The sequence below is a fragment of the Falco rusticolus genome, chromosome 4, assembly GCF_015220075.1.
Source record: "Falco rusticolus isolate bFalRus1 chromosome 4, bFalRus1.pri, whole genome shotgun sequence".
NCBI classification, from domain to species: domain Eukaryota; kingdom Metazoa; phylum Chordata; class Aves; order Falconiformes; family Falconidae; genus Falco; species Falco rusticolus.
This window is the reverse complement of record NC_051190.1, coordinates 82,371,010-82,393,767: the sequence shown is the minus strand read 5'-3', so window position 1 is coordinate 82,393,767 and position 22,758 is coordinate 82,371,010. Positions and strand designations below refer to the sequence as shown.

Sequence of the window (22,758 nt, the reverse complement as noted above, 5' to 3'; positions counted from 1 at the left end):
TTTTAAAAGAGGATTGCTGAAGTGTTAGTGCCACTCCAGCATTGCTGGTGAACCAAATCTTGATGCTGTTAACTTTCTAGCACGTGGGACCCATTGTAGCACTGGACTTTAAAGAGGCCTGCAAACACATGGAAAATGATAACACTTGAGTGAATTCTTCGTAGGTGCTCAGATATGGATCAGAAAACCTTTTTAGCTGCTGGCATACTGGAGAATATCATAGACAAGGAGATTCAGGTTCAAAAGCTGAAAATACTGTGGACCAGGTGAAAGAGTCTGTATTACATTTGTGTGGCAAGGTTTTGGTAGCAGGGGGCTACAGGGGTAGCTTCTGTGAGAAGCTGCTTAAAGCTTCTATCCTATGTCCGATAGAGCCAATGCCAGATGGCTTCAAGATGGATCTGCTGCTGGCCAAGGCCATCAGCAACAGTGGTAGTGCCTCTGGGATAACATATTTAAGAAGGAGGAACAAAAGATCTGGACAACTGCAGCTGGAGAGAGGAGTTGAGAGTATGTGAGAGCAAAAACCCTGCAGACACCAAGGTCGGTGCAGAAGGAGGGGGCAGAGGTGCTCCAGGCACCAGAGCAGAGATTCCCCTGCAGCCCCTGGTGAAGCCCACGGAGAGGCAGGCTGTGCCCCTCAGCCCATGGAGGTTAACGGTGGAACAGATCTACACCTGCAGCCCATGGAGGTTAACAATGGAGCAGATCTACACCTGCAGCCCATGGAGGACCCTGCACCAGGGCAGGTGGATGCACCTGAAGGAGGCTGTGACCCCCTGGGAAACCGCACTGGAGCAGCTCCTGGCAGGACCTGTGGCCCCATGGAGAGTTGCCCAGGCTGGAGCAGGTTTGCTGGCAGGGCTTGTGATCCTGCAGGGGATCCACGCTGGAGCAGTTTGTGAAGAACTGCATCCTGTGGGAAGGACTCATGTTGGAGAAGATCATCGAGGACTCTCCTATGGGAGGGACCCCACACAGGAACAGGGAAGAGTTTGAGGAGGAAGAAGCAGCAGAGATGTGTGATGAACTGACAGCAACAGCCATTCCCTATGCCCCTGTGCTTCTCTGGGGGAGGAGGTGGAGAAAATCGGGAGTGACGCTGAGCCTGGGAAGAAGGGAGGGTGATGGGGGAGAGGGATTTTAAGGTTTGCTTTTATTTCTTATTACCCTACTCTGCTTTGACTGAAATCAACTTGATTTCCCCAAGCTGAGGCTGTTTTGCCCATGATAGTAGTTGGTGAATGATCTCTCCCTCTCCTTATCTTGACCTGTGAGCCTTTAGTTTTATTTTCTCTCCCCTGTCCAGCTGAGGAGGGGGGTGGCAGAGTGGCTTTGGTGGGCACCTGGGATCCAGCCAAGGTCAACCCACCACACATCCTCAGTGTTGACAGTATTGTGCAGTGCGTGACAGTAGCAACAGCACCCATTTATGTGCAGACATTGTGCTGCAGGTGGTGTAGAGCAGCAAATATGCTATATATAGTACACACAAAGATAGCGGTGCCATGTCATTAGTTACGCATTCTTATATCCTATTCCCTGTCTTATTGTGTAGCTAAATGTCATTGGTGTCTTCTGTGGCTTGTGAAGACATTCAAAGTCAAAGGCATAAAAAATGATGAGGACTATAAACGAGAATTGTTTCTACAGTGAACAGTTCTATCAGATTAGAGGCTACAGAGGAAGATGGCTCCTTCCTGCTTGTGTAGCACCCCGGTATTGGTCACCCCGTAGCAGGGTGTTTGGCACGTGGCGTGGAGCAGTACCACTGAAGAAGAGAAAGCTTGTGCTCAGCCTGCACAGTCTGAAGAAGTACAGAAGACTGCCAGTTTTCTCAAGTGATGTTTTCCTACAAAATGGTTAGGAGCTGTTGCTGTTTGTTACTAACCGCCTTTCAGAAGCAGAATTGTCTTTCCTTAGCTGTCATAATAATGTAATTTGTAATATATTGTTGATTTTTTTCTGTAAGGGTTTTCAGTGCTGAGAGAAATTATATTTCGTATGCCAAGAACTGATGTGCTTCCAATGGCCCCAGTCTTGTTTTTTCAACACAAGGCAAAAGGATATTCCATCCAGATAAATGAGAACTGAAAGAAATAATCATTGTTCGCTTGAGGTTTCAGAGGATGTGTAGCAGAAAAACTGCAGTCAATTAACAGATGGAGAGCAGTTATAAAAGTCCCAAGTATTACAAACCAGTTTCATCTTAATGTGGACCTTAAATCTTTAGAGAGAAGATCTGATACTTGTAAGAATTCAATTTGTTTATTAGGTGCACAACCCACATAACATTAAATGACTCTGTGGAGTCATTTAAAACTGTGGAAAGAAGTTACTTATGTGTGCATATATATTTTTTTCTTAAATTAACTCTTAATTCTTCCTGAGTACTGTTTATTTATAGTGCATTAGAGAAAGTAACATTTCAAAGTCACTTACTGTTGGACCTAAAGCAAGAGAAAGTTTGTTCTCTTTCTGGTAACAAATTACAAAATTAAAATAATTCTTTGTAGTGACAACAACCAGGCAGGAACAGTTTTATAATGCCTGCATTCATAACAGAACTTATAAATATTTATGTAACTATTTATAAGATATTAGGATCATGGTGGCAAAAAAGAAACAGAAAAAGCACCCCATTTTCAATTTCTCAGTGCTTTACACCTTTGAAACAGAATGATCTTAAATGTTCTGGGACAATATCCTCTTAAATAAAGTATAAAATCATGTAAGAATGTAATTTTTAGTGTCTAATGTATATGTGTGTGTATAACGCAAATGAAAACTGCATTGTAGGAACATTTTTAAAAGATTAATACCCATTTAAAGACTTAATGCTGATAGTGCAAAAAATCTTCACCATTTCTAAAACCAACAGGTTATTTCGTAATCTCCTGAAAATATCCCATACAAAGGAGATCTGTATGATACCTTAGTATAACAGAGGGAAATACTACGTCAAACTAAAATGCAGTGCATTTTGTCTATGTGTGATCGTAACTTTATTGTATTTGTTTGATAAAGGGTTATGTTTTGCATTTAACATACAGTTTTGTAAATCTGAAATGTTCATCAAGCTAAATCAGTTTGCAGAAGACTTTTAAATATTAAATAGGAATAATTTTGGGGAACACAACAAGTGAGATTCTAGTTTTGACCACTGAATGAGCTGAAAAATTTTGCATCAGCAGCTGTATGCAGTTTCTTACTCATTGGCTACACACAGTTCCTTCTGTTCAAAGGGTTCCTGTGTGCCCTCATATTAGTAAATGCACTTGCCCTTTGTGTGATGTGTGAAAGATGGGCTGCTCTTGGAGGATAAATTGGCTTCAGATGAACAGAAAGTGCTGAGGCAGCGTACCACAGGTTAAATTAACTTTGGTAGGGCAGCCTTGGTTCAGGCACACTTGCAACTAGTTTGCTATCTACAACAATACAAACCAGGCTTGCAGGGGAGCTGGTGGGCTAAATATGTGGACAGAGGGAAGAGATGCAGACAGGAAATGGGGAAGATTGGGAAAAAGTGTTTATAAAGCTTTAAGGGGGCTCTGGGAAGAGCATCTTCCTAGGCAGTGAAAAGTTGCAGTCTGACAACTGAGAGAGCAGGGCACACAGGAAAACAAACCAACTGTTGTCTGATGATTTTGAGGCTTTACTAAATAGATGGATTGTTCATTACAGAGAAAAGTAGAGAAATGTTTAATAAGTAAGCGTATTTTGTCTTTGCTGAATAAGCAGATGATGGTTTCATATTTCATGATAGTGAAGTATTTGTATTAAGTTTTAGTGTTTGGCCCACCAATATTCTGGATTGCAGCAACAATATTCAGAAAGTTTTGGAACACTAGATGCTCAAGATGACAAAATGGAAATTAACATTGTCACCTGAAGAGAGAGAATCTGAGCAATTAGGAGTCTCTGAGTTCAATATTGATCAACAAAACAAAGTGCAGTGCTACAGGCAGAACTACAGGGACTATCACAATGAATGTCAACCAACATGGATTTTACTTATTTTGTGAAATTTATTTCAAGCCTTTTTTACAAGGTTATAGTTTTGGCTGATAAAGGTGGTAGTGTTGATACAATATATGGTTAGCAGAAGTTTGACTTGTTACTATATGACATTTTAATTAAAAATAGGATGCCTGTAATTGCACTAGTCCCATTAAAGAGATTAAAAATTGTATAACTGATACATTGCAAAAGATAATTCTCACCACATGCAGTTCTGCAGAAGCTGTTATTGTCACTAAGCTATTTAGCATTTGTCTGATAAAGTTTGCAGACATCACAAAGATTTAAGGATTTGTAAATAAAAATTGATCAGAAGTAACCTATTGTTAAGGATTGCTCGGCAAACAATTAAAAAGAAAGTTATGCTTTTCATTGTAGCCAAATATGAAGAAGCGTTTTCAGAAAAAAAATTATAGGCCATATTTAGAGAATTGCTCTAGGAAGGTAGTGACATTGAAGGTGGTGTAGGAATCACAGAGGGTAGCAAGTTAGCACTGTGGGGAAAAATACCTTATGTCAGCCATGGATAAAGAAACAAGAACATGAATTTAGAAAGAGATGTTCTGGTATTACAAGTGCATGTAGGATTCTATGGTCACATCTGGACTCAAGGTCTGTGCAACTGTTGAAAAATAGAGAAGGTTCAGAGGCCAGCATGAAAAAGAACATTAAATTGTAATTTTGTAAGTCCGTAGAGATTTAGCTTAGTAATATGATATAACAAACCCAGAAATGCATGAAACAGATCTCTCTTCTGAAAAGTGGGAGAGAACTCCTGTGTGTCATTTTTTTTTTGTTTATTCTTTACCACTGTGATTTTTGCACCTCACCTGGGCTGCAAGAATGTGGAGGATGCTGTGTTACTTTCTGGTATAGAGTGGCAGTAAAAGTATTCTTCCTGGCTGATTTGGCTAGATCTGAATTGTTCTGGCTGGGGTGAGCCCAGAGTGCAAATACATTTTAGTGTATAGCTGCTCAGAACGATTAACTATTGTGTTGACTAAATTGTTTAAAGTTGTTTAAAACAAATTCATACTAAAGCAATCAATGGTTAGAATTAAATGAAAGGGTGTCTCTGTTATGGTTGCCTGCTCTTTGAGTAAGTCTTATCTCAATTGCAAGAACACCTCTTAGTCAACACAAGAAAATCCAGGAAGATTATGAATATCAATGCCTTAAGAGAAACTTTAGTTGAATTTAGCATCTTATTCAATACTGAAAGAGGTGCAGAGAATCCCTCCTTCCCTGACTGGTAAGTGGTGGTCACCTGTGGTAGCTGGCAGGGCTTTTCTCTCTGTCAGCTCTACTATTTTCCTAAAGCTTATAGGATCAAAGATTATGGAAGAAATATATATGGATAGTGTGATATGGCCTCAGATGTCTTATTTCTGTAGGAAACCACCCTAGAGAAAGTATTTGCTGATATCTGGCTCAGAATTTTGGAAGAGATTTTAAAGGTTCATTCTTAACTTTTTATTCTTCTGTGCTATTTGCTTGAAGACTGGGCCTACTTTGTGAGGTAACACTTTAAAAATTGGACTATTTAAAATACCTTTGCATGTCAAAGACATTATGAACCTTAGAGTACGTGAGACCACTTTTAACAGAGCTTAGATAGCCTTGTTTCTTGAAAGGTTTTTAGATGGTAATTGTTAGAGGTTTGCTGAAAGTTCACTATAAAAGACCTCTAGAAACAGGTAATCGGAAAGAAACTTTGCAACAAAATGGGTCACTCAATAATTCTTTGTCCTTAAAGTCAAGACACTGGTTCTTCCCAATGGTAGGTAAACTCAGGCAAGATTCATTCTCTGGCTGCTTCTCCTGCAGGACAAGCTGTAGGGAAATAAGTTGATTTTTAATTTTAAGAGAATATAATTCCTTGGAGAAATGATGCTTAATGGGAAAGGTAATATTATTAATATGTTTCTGACTGCAGTACACAGCTTAATTTGTGAGATGGAAAGGAAAACTGTTACAAGAATCCTTGTTAAAATCAAACAATCATTTACTTGGAGACTAAAATGCTAATACTTACAATGGTATGTTTCTGCTGGAAGATTTACTTTGCAACACTATTTTGGAATTATATTCAGTTCATTTCAGAAAGAAATAAAAAATTATTCTGACCCTAGAGAAACAAAAGCAGCAAATCCAGTAATATTTTATTTTATGTAAAAGGAAGTCACAGTAAAAACAAAGGCAAATATTTGGAAATGATTCTTATATCACTTCATGTCACTGCATGTCATTGTGAAGACGTTGCTGGCAAAGGCTGATAATGTCTTGGGTAGATGCTATGTTTAGTTTTGCATTATTTTATTTGCAAAGCGTAATACTGGGACTGTCAACCACCATGAGGGTACAAAGGCAGATATGAAAGGTGGTTTTTGCAAGTACCAAGTGAATATTCAGCATCTTACTGTCCATCTAACTTGATCTGGTTAATGTCTTCAAGAAAATCTCAATGGTTTTTAATCCTCTGAAAACTCATACAAAGCCTGCTCTAGTTTCACTGACTACCACTGATTAATTGAACTGTCATTAACAGCAATTGTCTTGTGCTACTGAAAAATGACACCTATATTACTAAAAGAAATAATGAGGCTTCTCCCTGGCTGTCATTTATGTGATCACAAGTCCTATAAAAATTAATCTATTTCACAATAAAATTATAGCATAGGATGGATGTGTGAAAATAGAATGCAGTATCAGGTTTTTGTGATTCTTCAAGGGGTTAAAAATAGTTTTAGGTTTCAAATGAGTTCTGAACAGATCTAAGTATTTTATATATCTTCTGTTCTCATGACTTGCCAGTGATATTTTACCAGAATTAAGAAATTGACAATGTCATTTGTTTATGGTATTTCAAATGTAAAGAATTGCCTTCAGGACATTGTTTTATTGCTTTTACATTCCTTCCTGCTGTCTTAAATCTAATGAGGCTTGTCTGTCCTTTAGGTGACCTACAAGCGGGATCTGCATGCAGCTGAATCAATGATTAAGGGTATGTGTTTGTCCTTGTGGCTGTCAGTTTGCATATTCCTGAGTCTAATTAAGAATCTTGTGTGCTATAGTTTTAAATGTCTTTAAGAAAAGTTCTAGGATGAATAAGATGTGCTTAGGCAAGTTGTTTTAGCTTGTTCATTGGAATACTTACATTATGCATTATTTACCTTCTTTTTCTTCTCTTCAAATAAAGAACCTTATAAAAAGTTTTGTATATTACAGAGTCAAACAGATTCATTTTGAATGGCTTTGTAAGGAATGAACAATTTTTTTTCATTAGTAGTTCAATTCTGAGTATGTTCCATCTTTGTAATCTAAGTAGCAGACTGAAAATGAGATATTAACTCTTCATGTCTCTTTACTCTTTTACATATAACAATTTGTTGCCTAAATTGATATAGTGATTATATGATATTGAGGTATTCCATTAATTTATAAATACTTTGTTTAACTGCTTTTTAACCTTTTTCTGTACTGGAAACAGTGTTTTCTTAGCAGTTTAACTTGAAGACTAGATTTAGTTTTTATGTAGATTGACTCAATCTAAAAACAGTGTAGAAAGGAAGGACTCTTAAGTACTGTATAATGAGCACACTGATGGTTATTGTAAACTGATAGGCACTGATTCAGGGGACTCTTGCGTGATTCCTGGTGGAGAACTGAGGGGTAAGAGCCCAGAAACTGATGAAGAGAAAGGGACTTCCCTTTGCCTTAAAAATATTTTTCCAGAGAAAAAAAGTGTGGTTCCTATTTAAGAAAAACAGAGCAAAACCCATGCCATATTAGGGCACGGTGAGTGAATGGCTAGTTGTTCACTTTGGTGGCTCATGTGTTGTTACATGATCCAGTATTGGCTTAATTTCTGATTTGAGTCAATTAGACCTTGCCAAGATCAGCTCTGTTACTGTAGACAAGCGAGGAAGCTTAAACAGAGCTCAGATATTGCTGTGGTATTCGGCATGCTGCTTCTCTAGACCCCCAAGAATGCAACAAGTTTGAAGCTTCTGGCTATTACAGTGGACAAATATTACACATTATATGCATTGCTAGAACTGCCTGACTGAATTTTTCAGGCATGTATCAAGGAGATAAGGCTGGGAAACATTAGAAGTTCTGGTTTTGACAGGGAATGAGCTCTCATCTCCATAGCTGGAGGCCTAGAATTTTTTTAAAATCTTCTTTTGAGTAGGAGTTTTAGAGGTTCCACACTCCTAGCTTTCAAGCTTAGGATTTCCAAACATACTGAAGACAAGTAGGTGGCTGGGAATGGTTGGCATGCATTTACAAAGGGGAAATTATGCCTGACTGAACTGATAGCATTCTACAGTGAAATGACTAGCTTAGTAAAGGAGAGCAGAGGGTATGGTTTGTCTTGATTTCAGTAAGGCTTTTGCCACTAGGTCCATGACATACACATTGACAAACTGATGAAGTACAGACTAGAAAAGTAGACAGGTGGATTGAAAAATGGTTGAATTACTGTGCTCAAACAGTAAACCCCAGCTGGAGCCCAGTCAGTAGTGGGCCCCTATGTTTACCCTAGGGGTTAATGCTGGTTAAAATCTTCACCAATGATCTCAATGATAGGACACAGCACACTCTCAGCAAGTCTGCAGATGATGTAAAACTGAGAGGAGTAGTTGATAGACCAGGTGGTTATGCTGCTGTTCAAAAGGACCTAGATAGGCTGGAAAAATAAGTGAACAGGAGTCTCATGAGATTCAGCAAGGGGAAATGCAACTCCTGCACTTGAGAAGCACCATTACAGGCTGGGGGCCCATCAGCTGGAAAGCAGCTCTGCAGAAAAGGCCCTGGGGGTGTCCTGGTGGACAACAAATTGAACAGGAGCTGGCAGTGCACCCTTATGTAAAAGGTCAACAGCCCCTTGGGCTATGGTAGTCAGAGCATTGCCAGTAAGTCGAGGGAAGTGATACTTTCCCTCTGCTCAGCACTGGTGAGGTCACATCTGGAGTGTTGGGTCCAATTCTGGACTCCCCTGTGCAGGAACAATGTGGTCATGCTGGAGAGGGTTGAGCAAGGGGCCGTGACAATGATTAGGGTAGTGGAGCATCTGTTCTACAAGGAGATGCTGAGAGAGCTTGGACTGTTAGGCCTGGAGAAGAGAAGGCTCAGCGCGATATAGCAATGTGTATAAATGCCAGACGGGATGGAGTGAAGAAGATGGAGCCAGACTCTTTCTCAGTGATGTTCAGCAAAGAGAACAGGCAATGAACAAAAACTGAAATACAGAAAATTCCATTTATACATCTGGAAAGCCTGGAAATTCTTAGGATTCTCAGGTTTTTTTATTACAAAGCTGGGAGTTTGGAAGGGAAACTCTGTCCTTGATTTCCTAGCAATCATTTGTTCAGCTGTTTGCCAATATGAGCATCTCTTAGCTTACAAATGCCATTTTTTCACCAGCTTTTATTGAGTTATTGTAAACAATGTTTCATCTCAGAAATTACTTGGGCTAATACTTTCAGAACAGTATTTATAACTTATTCAAGTTTATGGGAAACTTTGAAAATGGGAGTGTGATCTGACATAAACTGGAAAACCACTTTCAAAATAGGGAGTTTCTCCATTTTGTCCACTTTCTGATAGCTATCGGATATTTACAAACTTTGTGCAAACAGAATTCATTCTGCCATTAAGATTTTTTCACAAATGTAAAATCTAGATGAGAAGTTCTTGAGTTAACCCAGTGATTATCAAAGCATTTTCTTTTAATTTACTAGTATTATTGTGCTCTTGGAAAAGTACTAGTAATTTTCATTTAATTTTAAGTGATCTTTCCTTGGATAAAACAATTCAATTTAAATATAAATTTTAAAAGCTCAAATACTATTATTGTAGTTGTCATATGAGCAAAATGACTCACAAGACCCCCCAAAAGTTAATAGAATATATCAGTATGCAAAAGAGGGATTTCATAGTACAGTATGAATAAAATTAAACAATGATTTTACCTCTTGATGAATAGGAATTGAACTAATACTTTACCTTGAATGATAGATCAATGGAAAAAAGAGAAGCTTCCAATCTTTGAGAAATGCAAAAGTAATTACATAAAAAAATGAAGGTTTTTTTTCCCTCAATCTAAATATAGATCCCATTACACCATTGTTACTGAATTCCTAATTCTAAAAGACTGTATGAATGCTTTACGGTACAGACTTCTTTTAATGTTAAGTATTATCTGTAATTTTATGTATTATCTATATAGTAGAGACTGTCAAAGAAAAATTCCCGTAATGGTAATGCCAATAAGGAGATGTAGAAAGCTGATTCAGCTGCCAGCTGCTTGGATGTGCTGTATTATTATAATCTTTGTAAATGTTTTCTGTAACAAGGAATGTACTTCTGTCAGTCAAGCTTGCTGAAGCCAGTAAAGCCAGCATAAAATGATGTAAATGCCATGAATCAGCTCAATGACTGTATTATGTTGATTATATCTTGACAAAAGGTTCAATATTCAACTTGGAAAAAGCTCAGCAAACTCATTGTTCTATGTTAACTTTGATCGCATTTTCCTTTTTCCTCTGTATTTTTCATATTTATTTACCATGTATGTTCTCAATATTTAATGGCAGTTTATCAGTCATTACTGGATAAAGTAGATCCATTTTCATTTCCATTTTCCGTGAACTTAACTGTAGACTATACTTTTTTGTAGTACAAAGACCAATTTATTGAACTGTATCATTTGGTATTAGTCAAATATTTAAGAGTTATTTAGTTCAGAGGACCTTTGGATGTACTGAGGTTGTGTAAACTTTAAAGGAAAAGAAAAATCAAACCCAGTGCTGATTTATATTTTTAAAAAAAACATATTCATCTTCTTGCCATTTATTTGCTGCTTTACTAAATACATTCTTCTGCAGTGGGCAAGGAGAAAGCCAGATGGACACCTTATGCAGAATATGTTGCTTTATGTAGCTAGAGAAGGAGACAGCAGCACCCTGCTCCCATGGTTCAGCTCTCCAGTTTGCTTGTGTCTCCTTCCCCACATATCTCCATCATTACAGAGCAGCTCTTGTGAAGGTGGGAACTGAGCCATCACGCTTCTTGTGGGGAAACTAAACAAGAATACAATGTGAAAAAATTATTTCTGTGCTCTCCCTCTGCTGCCCTCTCATCCTTATAAAGGTGACTCCTTGTATTCTTTAATCAGTGCTATCCTTTCTTCTTTATAGATTGTTCAAAAGAAAAGCCAGTAGATTGGTAATATTTTGAAGTGTTTTGCTTCAAATATGTTTTTATAGCGTTTATGTTAATTTTATGTAACATATACTCTCTACTATTTCATACAAAAAAAATTATAAACCTGAAACAATACTGCAGCCTTCATGTAAATGCGTTTCCATGTTTCTGTGTATATAAGGGCTTCAGTAATTTCATAAGTCATTAAAGAAGATTATTTATAATTTATTTTAAAAATAAGATCCATTCCAAGCAGCTTTCTCTAAAACTGCTTGAGTAGAAAATGAAGGTGTAGCTTATTCAAATGAACATTCACGAAGTTTAACTATTTGTGTTTATAACTGGAGCAAAAGTGCTGTAAATGACCAGTCAGTCTCTTCATAGATACATATTTTGTCACATTAACACATTTTTTTGTTTTTACTAAAGCCAATACAATCTTTTCCAGCTGTTGGTTATGACAAAAAGTTTATGTAGCTTAAAGTAAAAATGAAGATGTTTCATGGTGGTAAATCAGGCTAATCCCTCACTTGATCTTTACTTATCTAGTGATCTGTCACTTTGGCAGCATCCAATATATCCGCTTCAGTAACCACACTAGTTTTTATTATGCCTGCTCTGTATGAAAAACTGTACGTTGTTCATTGAAGTTTGGATTTGCTTTTTGCTTCATTGCTTGAGTTCAGGAAGGGGAAGCTGCACATGTTCTTTACTGCTTTTGCAAGCAGTATAATGAGTCCTCCATAGCTAATTAGGACACCCCATGACATTTACCTAACATAATTAATTATCTTTAATGGGGTTTTGAATAGACACTGTTGGCACTCCAAATCTGCAGTTTGAGATCTGTGCCTTATCTATTCTGTGCCCTTTAAAAGACTTCAAATACCATATTTTCAGGTTGATATTACATGACTTATTTTTGTAGTGGACAATTGAGCTATGTAAATTAACATTAGGCAAGCATTTTATTCACAGTTCATGCCACGCTTAAAGGAAAGCATATTTAAGGGGAGAATATATTTTTGTCCTATTGAGCATCATCTTGTTGTACCCCCACATTACATCATTCAGTCTTATGGTTTTTAGTTTTACAGAAGAAATCTTAATACCTATGTTCTGCTGGTTTGTGCTGTGGCTATGGGAAACCTTCAAGGGTATGTCACCTTCCAGAATGGCAACCATCCTACACGCCAAGGCGTGCTCGGTTAGGTGTCTCCTACTGGCTGTATAATTGACTGTATCACAGTGTCTGCTTTTCCTGAGGGTTCAGAACCCAGTACGTGGTGCTATATGAAGTGCTCCTACTTGTCATTATGCTTTTGTGCTTTCTGCCACAAGTTAGATAGCTGTCTGCTGTGTGATAGCTACTCACTGCTGTTTGTGAGCTTCTGTTGCAGAACTGTTAGTTCCATGAAAGTGTGTCATCTGACACAGAAACCACCACTGCAAGAAAGCGACAAGCACTGTTTCTTCCGGTGGTTTCAGTAATGGTCTCTGGTGAGAGGAAGGACCTTCTGCTGATTCTGATCATTTTACAGCTACAAACTTGGCTAGCAGAAGTTGCCAGTGTACTAATGTGTTATTCATGGCTCACATGAGACCCATGTGGTTGTGCATTTTCAGATACCCTTCCCCCTCAGAGGCATCTTCAAGGATCGGTTTTCTGGATATCTACGTCCTCTTTTTCCTTCCTTCCCTTTTTCTTTTCCTTCTTTGGGATGATGATGAGATACCAGGAACTCTGGAAAGGCATATTTATGGCAGGAATACCTGCCTTCCCATGAAGAATTTACCATCTTTTGCCTTGTTAAAACCCCTTTCTTTTACTTTTACTTGGCACTGGCTGCTAGTGTGTCTGTAACTTCGCTGAGCATAGCTGGCAGCAATCCTTCCTACCTATATGGAGAAGAGGGTGCCTCTTCCTGACACTATATACTGCTTTGAGTATAAATGGTATTACCTGTGGGGTGGTGGTCTACATGATGGTTCTTCTTTGTGTCAAGTTGTTGAAGAGGACACAGGACTGAAATGCAGCATCCCACACTGAATGGTAGAGTCCTGTATTGCATACTTGGGTGGATTCAGACTCCAGGTTCAGGCCATGTAGAATGCCTGAAGGGGAGGTCCTGCATGATACTGTATGGCTGGATTGCAAGGTACCAGCTCTTGGCATGCCAGCTTGCATGCTATCAAGGTCCTCTGGAGATGTCCCAGAAGCTAAACGTATGGGCTTGGAGAGTGTAGGGTACTAAGGGCTTCACCCTGGCTCCCCACTACCGTTTCAGTCTTCACAGCTGATTTCTTTATTATTTATTATGTTTTTAATTTGCTGGATGCATATTTTAGCATTGGATGAATTCAGCAGTGAAGAAATTTTGAGTGTATACATACAATTTTGTGACTGCAGTTCCAAATTTCATGTCATCTACAGTCTTATTTATTAGTGACCAAAACTTGGTTTGCTTCAACTTCAGAGAATGACAGTTACCTTTTCTGTTAACCTGTTAGTTTTATTTAGAAAATCCATTGAAGCTCTATTAAAAATATTTGTTTTGATGAGAACTATTCATCCAACTGGTCTTTTTCTGGTTTCAAATAGTAATCTTTTTTTTGCTTTGAGTTATGAACTTCAACAGATCTTACATACTTAGATTTTTATGCTAGAATATTAAGGTTACACTTCTGCCTCTAGACGGTTTTGCTAAGGAACAGGTTTCTTGTGGTTCAGTTTGACATATTATTTTGCTACTTTGTTTGTTTTTCAAGTGGTCTTGCATTTCTCTCTATTGTCCATATATTAAATTATAATTTTTTAATTAATCAATTTAAATACAAGAAAAATTATTATGGTTATATGTGTTTGGCAATTAAATTATGTCTGAAAAAAATACAGTTAATCATGTGATTATGAGACTGTTCCTTTAGACATTATAGTTCCATTAGTTCCATTAGTTCCTTATATTACAAATATAATCCTACCTAAGTAACAAGTCTTAAATGTTTCATAGAAGCACAGGTAGCTGTACCAGCTTAATGAGACATAATGACTGATAAATTTAAGCATGCTAAACTTGACTCAAGTAGAAGCAAGAAAAGCATGCATGCATATGTACATTTTTATACTTTAGATATATTTATGCATATATGTAATTCATATTCAAGCCAATACAAAGACACATTTTTCTAATATAAATAGACTGAGTTATCTTTTGAGACTGTTTTCTTAAAATGTGTCTTATGAATTTGCTTACTTCCTCAAGTCTCTTTTACAACTGTATTATGATAGTCTGAGTTCTAAAATTTGTTTTATAAACAGTAAATGTAATGCTTTTCTTTAGTTAAGCAGGTATGAACTTGCAGAGTATGCAGACAAGGTGGCACACGCCTATTTTTAATAATCTTGAAAATATCATCTTACAATAAGGGTGACTCATCTAGAAATGTAGTTAAGATCAGGCTAATACAAAACATCCTAAAAAATTTCCATTAGGACTACTGCCCTCAGGGTAGGTATCTTTGAACTCTAGTTCCAACATGTAAACTTTAAATGGTGCTTCTCAATAGAAGTTTGTAACTTAGAGTTTGACTTGCTCTCCTCCTCTTTCTTTTCTTGAGGGCCCTTCTTCTGCAATTACTTTTTCAGAAGAGCGTGCACTTGCAGATTGGATATTTTGCCCTCACATTTAGCTAAATAAGTATGTGCTGATGTTGATACAATTAGCAAGTGCCAAGAAAAATATTGCAATGCCTTCAAATTTTTTATGATTGTTGGGACCTATATACTATGTTTTGTGTTATAAAAAGTCATGTGAGTTCTTCATATAAATAATACAAAAATTGACATAAGACTTGTTTATCAAAGGACAGAGACCTTACTCGAGGTAGCCTGCATTTTCATGGGCACACTCATTAACCAGTGGCTGTTCTCTGCTGTGAGGCAAAGAAATAGACTGGCAGGTGGAGATACTCCTCAGATAACAACCCTCTTTTCTTCTACCACAAAATCTTCCTCTCTTTCTTTTATACTAACATTGGTAGGGCCAGTGTCACATTTGGCTTTTGGTGTTTTTGGCTACAGAGAAATGTGGAATTGGTAAACAAAAAAATTGTTAGATATTTTTAGTTAACCTATATCATACAAATAAGAATTTCAACTCATTCTGTTGAGCATGAATGAACTAAACGCTTGGCAGTACTTATTTCATTTTTCTTGTGTTTACAGTGGTAGAAACATCTCTGTTATACTAAAAATGCCTGAATTTCCAGACCAGAAAAGCTATTGCTGTATAGAAAGTGAAAAAGAAATTCCGATAAACTAATTTCCTATTTTGAATTCACTGCAAACTTCAAAAGTATTTTGATGAATAGGATGTGCTTCCAAAACAGTAGGAATTATAATGACAGACCAGAATGGCATGGTATGAACATGTTTACAAAAACAAGTATATGTGTACACATATATGTGCAATTAAGAGAAAAAATAATGTCCGTAGGCTAAAATCTATTTGCTATTCAGATGCATTTTTATTCTTATGGTATTAATTCCCCAGGATATGATATTTATGATCTTTAGTCGAGCAAAATATTATTTTAATTGCTGCTTGTTTGTGGCATGCATTTCAGGGTGAATTTTTAAGTCATTCATTAAGTACACTTTAATACATATCTAACTAGGGTAGTTCCATAAACATGCACACATTTTAATTTATAATTTTTGGTGAGATCCTAGGATAAAGACTATAACAGATGTTACTGAATAATAATGTGATCTAAAGCTTTCAGGATATCAAAAGAAGCACACAGAAAAATTAAAAATTAAATTTTCTGCTGGAGAGAGAAGGTGGTTTGATGGAATAAATTCTGAAATCCTGTATCAAATTTATCTTCACTGAGGAAAATTCCTACCCCTTTCCTGATAGAGAACTTTAATGTTTAACCTGACAGAATTTGGCAGTGTAAAGTTTTAACTATTTTTGATTTTATATGAAATATATGCTCTGAGTGGATGTTAAATGTGATGCAGTATGGGGAGGAGGGTGTTACTCCATAATCAGGTACAGCTGTGAAGAGGCCAATAGTGAATGGGAGACGTGTATTGGGATGAGGAGATTTCCAGGGAAATATTAAGTTTAAAGTAAGCAGAGGAAGAGGAAGCCAAAGAAGGATACAGATTTTGATAGACAACATAATAGCAAGAGAAGCAAAAAAAAAAAAAAAAAAAAAAAAAAGGTTGGGAAGGTGTGTCATGAAAGTAGAGAAGAAAACAGAACAGTGGTGCATGGGAGAAGGACAAGAGGTAACAGGCAAAAACTGAACCAAAGGACATTCTGCCTCAGGAAGGACTTTCACCGTGAGAACAGTCAGGCAGTGAACAGGTTGCCTGGAGAGGTCTCTGTCCTCAAAGGTTCTCAAGGACCAGGGGGTAGGGCACTGAGTGACCAGGCCTGATTTCATGGGTGATCCTGCTTTGGTTGGTAGTTTGGACTAGAGACCTCCTGAGGTCTCTTCCAGACTGGATTATCCAGTAATCTGATGAAAAGTTGTTAGCTGAGCATTAAAATTCTTTATGACATGGCCCTGATGTGGCTTTCCAGAATAACTGTTCCGTTCACCCAGGCAAACTTCTGAAAGCCAGGAGTGAAGTGCTGCGTGCGGTCAGCAGGACCCACGCGAGGCCTGCGCCGGCGCTGCCTGGGTTCGTGGGGCCAGCGTGTTGGCACTGAGTGAACAGAGCTCCAGCGGCTCGCCGGCGCTGGGACACGGGCAGTCTTGGGGAGCGGGGCTCCATGCAGCCTGCCTTCCCACAGTACGGCAAACCTGCAAACTGCTAAATTAACATACAGATGGTTTTGGTCACTTGACACGGTTGGGATTTAAATGGAAATTGAGTCTTAAATTTCAACTAGAACAGAACCGTTGCTTTGCTGTGATGATTTCGTAAACTATGATTTCCCAGACTTCATTTTTCTTGATCATTTAAAAGCATGCAGCATCTTATCAATGTGTGTATTATCGTTAAATTATTTTTTCATACTTTATTTGTAGACTTTCCCCCTGCTGCATTATATTCCTCCTTCCTCCAGATTACAAATACATTTTTTCACACTTAATTCAATTTTGCTTTCTTCTTTATTAAATTGAACCTGCAAATCTTAGTTGCTTTTTTGGTAGTCATCTCTCCTTTCTCACTTACATTGCAGGAAGTTAGAGGTCTGAGGGGGCCGGGGAGAGGAGTGAGATGGGCTTTATGGCTGCAGTCTTTGAGCAGCAGCCTCTTGTGAGGTTACTTTTGACACTTGCAGTTGATAACTGACGACTTTTTAAAAAGAACTGTCAGAGCCTAAATTATGGTGCCTTCTTGGCTTCCACAGCCTTCTTCCACATGTGGATTTTTGTAACAGCTCCAATCTGACCTTCTTCATTAAGTTACTTGGTTCAATAGAATCGGAGTTCTTGAAATCTGATATGCCAGTCTGGTTTATTATGTACATCTATCTTGTATCTGCATTCCACGTACAGTACTAAATTCAAGGGACTCTTGCTCTTATTTCAATCTCCCCACCAGTTTCTTTCTGCTGATAAGAAATTAATTCAATATGGTTTCCCATTGACCCATATTTTAGACTGTAAAGTTCTTCTGTATAAGTAGAAGCCAACTTTGGCGCATGTTCAGTATATTTTTTTGCCCAGTGTATCTATGGGAAGATAATTTCTCCCACAGTCATGGTATCCTATGATTTCCAGTCCTATGAGAAGTGGCCATGCATTTTTTTAATTCTCACTTTCATCTGGTTGTGATGGTTTATAAACAGATGTTTATTGTTCCCTCTCTTTCTCCCTGCCCCGACACCCACCCACCCCCCGCTGCATTTTTGCTAACTTAATACAAAGTCAGTTGCTACCACTATTTTTGTTGTCATGTTACGAATAATGGATTTCATAAATGCCCATAATTCATAAAATCATTGTAATTATATTTTGGGATACTCAGTGGTTGATTCACTTGTCCTGCTTACAAATAATAGTTTAAAATTTGTAACTCACTTTCCAATAATGTTAACTCTGCAGCAGCTTTAAAATTAATTTTCAGGTCTGTATGTCTATTTTTGTAAAGAAGTCTTTGAGTTTACAATAGAAAGTGAGATGTTTACTTAAGTAACGCATCTGATTGAACTTATTGTGTGGTATGTAATTATAAAAAAAACCTTTCCACATGCAACAAATATGTATCTTTATACTCAGACTTGTTTGAAGAGAAGTTAGGCCATATTTTTATAATTTCTTTTATGTCTTTCACTACTGATTTATCTTGTGGTGGTTTGGTATATTTCTGTCCCTGAAGTTTCATTGAAGTCTGCTTTAAACATAATTAGGCTTTACCTTTATGAAATTTCTAGCTGCTTATGGAGTGGCAACCCCAAAGACATTAGAAATTTTATGTTTTTGTCTGCATATTAATTCAGCATCTCAAAGATAAAATCCTGAATTAGAAATGAGAATTCTAGACTTGAATTATTTTGTTTGCTTAAAGAAAGGAAAATGTTCACTCAATCTTGAAACTAGTCAATAACAAAAGAAAATACTAATTTTCTGAAATATTTGCTTTATGGAGCAGATCAGGCAATAGCCTGAAACTATTTGTTCTCAGTATCAAGAAAATATTATATTTTTTCCCATCAGTAAAAGATCTAAGAGACTGCCCATGCTAAGATCTTTTTCACTGACTCTGCAACTTTTTTGATACTGAGATGAACAGTTATATCTGCTATCTCCCTGAAACGTATTTTCAATACATTTGGGTTTTTTTAGCTATGTACTATATATTGTTGGGAAGTGGATTTATGCTATCTCCTGGGGTTTTTCTGCTTTTCTCAATATTGCTGACACTGCATTTAGTGATTTGTTGAAGTGGTAGTGGTATGAGGTTTTCAAAAAGTTGTTTTCTTGGTTTTCATCTAGTGTCAGTAATGTGTACCTAAACAAATACTTTTTCATAGAAGTCCCTTATTTAAATGGGCTCTGGTGACAGTGTGATTATGTGATGTTTTAATGTACAAAATCATATAAAATATAATATGAACTTTATATTTGTGATGTATGTTACATAAATTATGTAGTTATATTAGCTGTGCCTTGAAATAAGTTGTCTCAAAATTAAATTTACAGCTGTTGAAAAGGTTCTGTCAAGATACAGCAGTATATGGATGGAAGGTAATGTTTAGCAGATTAGTAATTTTGATTGATTTACCTTTGCATGAAATACTAAGGGTTTTTTCTTGATCACAGACAACCTATCACAACAAGTTTGTGTTATTACTGATGTGAAGGAAGCTGTTGCACAAGTAGGTTTTCGCCTTCATGAATCTCTGAAAAACCAATTAAAAGTAAGTACAACTGTATGTCTGTAAACTGTACAATTAATTTAATGTTTCTGGTTGTTGCAACTCATAAGAAATGGTCTAAATAATGTGAATACGGAAACAGAGACCTCCTGGGTCACTATAGTATTTATTACAAGGGATTAACACCAGGTGTGGAAGTTACCCAGAAGGAAGCATCTTCAGCCCAGCTATGCTGTGGAGGGGGATCTTACTGATCCTCTTAAAATGTATATATTAGATTAGAGGAGAAATTGGATCCAGACAACTGAGAGGCCATTTTCTTTAGATTTTATAAATTCAGTAAGCTCAAATTGTAACAAATATGTTACAGAGGAAATGCTTTTGTTACTTTGAAGTCTGAATTAAATTCTGAACCCGCTAAAGAGTAGGATGTATTCCTGCAGAACTGTGAATGCAAAGTCAAATTAATCAGCCTTTTTGTAGAGAGACAGGGGACATTTCACTCAGTGGATGTTCATTGAAGCCTTTGCTGTAGGATATTGATGGCATTTTCTACTGGCATTTAACTATCTTTTCGTTTTTCATTGTTTCTACTAATAGAACTATCAAGTTGTCATTTTTCCCAAAGGTGGTTTACATTTGGTAATTGCTTAAATCTTGACTGGCCTTGGGGTGTTTCTTAATTATATCTTATGTGATGGTATCACATCTTTCTGTTTCTAAGGGTAATAGAAAGGGAATAGCTGTTCAAAAATACAGATTTCCTGATTTGCACAATGTTGCTTTTGCAATGGTTTTATTCATGTCTGTCGTTGTTCTGCAGTGTGCGCTTTGTTAAGAGTAGGATGTTCTTCTGTAGCAAACTGTATTGCTATTTTATATCTAGAAATGCCACTTGACATTGTACTTACAGGTTTTATTTGGAAACAATTGCATTTAATATGGAAAATCATGCTTTTTTAAAAGTCTACATTTAAAAGTGCAAAACATTAGCAGAGTTGAATAAGATCTTTTCTTGTCTGAATAGCTGTATAATGGAGCAGAACTATGTTTCCATTTCACTGATACCAGGTCTGTTACTGTTTTTCCTTTTTCTTTCCATTTAAACTATTCTACGGTTACTAGGAAGACGTAGCAACCTCAAATCAGACTGCCAGCAAAACTAGTTAAAATTTTCAACATGTTTCCAAATTTTCATTTCAAAACCAGTTTATTGTTGGGTTGGTCCAGCACATGAACCCATGGTGCATTTGAATAAAACACACATAAAATGGGCACAAACAACGTAATGAGGGCATAAAATGAAGGGATTCCTACTAATATGGGACTGAATTTTTTTCATGGTTCTATTAAATCAGTTTATTTAGTTGATAATTTCTTCTCTTTTTTTTTTGATCCATGTTGTCTTTCCTCATAATGAAGTTGATTGTTTAATTTCTTTTCAACAGTTCCTAAGAATTCCTGCAGTGATACCTACCAAACAACTTCATCAAGATCCCTGTCTTCTTGTGTCCCTTTAAACATCCTTAGTAATTAATTTCATGAACCCTTACACTGAATATCTTCGAAAACTAATATTTATGTATTGTGTGTCTTGTTTTTAAATGGTATAATCTCTTGACTTAATTTTTAAGCTTACCAATATACAGAACTTCTAGTTTGAAACCTTAGAATATATCCACTGGCCTATGATTTCTCAAGTGAAGCACAATAACCTTGTGAGAGAGAGATTTGGCTCTGTACAATGTGATAATTGCTGTACCACACTGAAAGCCGGGCCTTTTCAAAAGGCTAATTGGATGATAATTGATCTAAGACAGACACTAACTGGGAATCATTCAGTAGCCTACATACTTCAAATTTAAACTAACTGAAATTTAAACTGGCCGTGGTCAATATTTTAACGTTTTAGATAGTTTTGACACTCTAGTTCTTAGTACCAGCCATATTTATTTTTAGGATATTTGTTAACTTCTAGATGCATCCTTAAAGAAAAATTAAATTGTTAGTGGGGTTTCCGTGAGAGACTCCAAAAACAGGGGAAAAAAGATGTAAAAATTGAAATGATGAGATAAAGAAATGAAAATAAAAGCTTTTCTAAAAAAAATAAATAAATAAAAAAATAAATAAGGCAGCCGTTACTGCTTGCAAAGTACTTTAAGAGTAAATATTTTAATCAGTGTTACTGTAAACCATATAACTAATACGTGAATGCTTTACAGAAGATATCTTAGTGTGGAAGACATAAATTGAGTCTTTCCTTATGTTTGTTATTTAGCCCTTTCTTTTGAAACAAGCAAACCTAAATGGGGGACTGAAGGTGTTTTCTTCTGTGACTGGAAATGACGTACTCCTGCTTATTCAGTGACAAAGTGCTCCTGTCACATGAAATGTAATCAATTGGATGGAGCTGGGGTTTTTTTTGTGACTGGATAAATATCCACAAGCAGTATATCAAAATATTTGGTTAGTTTTAATTAGTAAATGAACTAGTGTTTCACTAGTAGAAATGCACTAATTTCTTAAACATCGCTTTGTCCGCTTGCTGAATTGTTATTAATTGTGATTTCAAATTCTGATATAATTCAACTAACTTTTACAGATTCCCAATGTCCTGATATTATTTTTCAATTTTATGGAAAGCTTCAGGACAGGGCATCTGATAAGCAGAAAAACATTAAAGAAAACATTATTATTCCTATCTTCATGTTCATGAAAACTTACAGTCTCTGCTTCTTTATACTACCTGCATAGCAATTGCTATAATGACCAGAAGTGATTAAGAAAATCCATTTTTTTTTTTTTTTTCTATTTAAACACTGAAACGTTATGCGATGAACACATTTTACTGAGGTCGTGGGTTTCGGTAATTTTTGCTCTCTCAAATAGCCAATAACATTGATTAATATTAATTTTAATTAAAAAAACCCCCAAACTTTGGCATAGGATACTAACATGCCAAATAGAATTTAAATTAATTTTAATTAATTGATGCTGTATTGAAGGTTCTAATTAGGCAGCTGTGTGTACTTTTCCAAGCAAGAAATCTGATTTAATTTTTGCTGGAAAATATGGCTGTAAAACAAAGACTCAGTTAACTGCTTTATCAAATTGTTCAATTTAAATCAAAACTCTGATATACTATTAATTTTTAAATGTTCAGGAATACTTAAGCGTCATG

The 22,758-nt window shown here is 36.6% G+C and overlaps 1 protein-coding gene across 2 annotated transcripts in view; it reads left to right on the top strand.

Moving 5' to 3' along the window:
• The window catches only part of CRPPA (CDP-L-ribitol pyrophosphorylase A), a 125,385-nt gene that overhangs the window by 45,634 nt on the left and 56,993 nt on the right, over positions 1-22,758 (top strand). For both annotated transcript variants that reach the window (XM_037386262.1, XM_037386261.1), the window contains 2 exons: positions 6,979-7,024; positions 19,522-19,619. In XM_037386262.1, the coding sequence (XP_037242159.1) occupies positions 6,979-7,024; positions 19,522-19,619 (144 nt within the window). The remainder of the gene's footprint in view (positions 1-6,978; positions 7,025-19,521; positions 19,620-22,758) is intronic.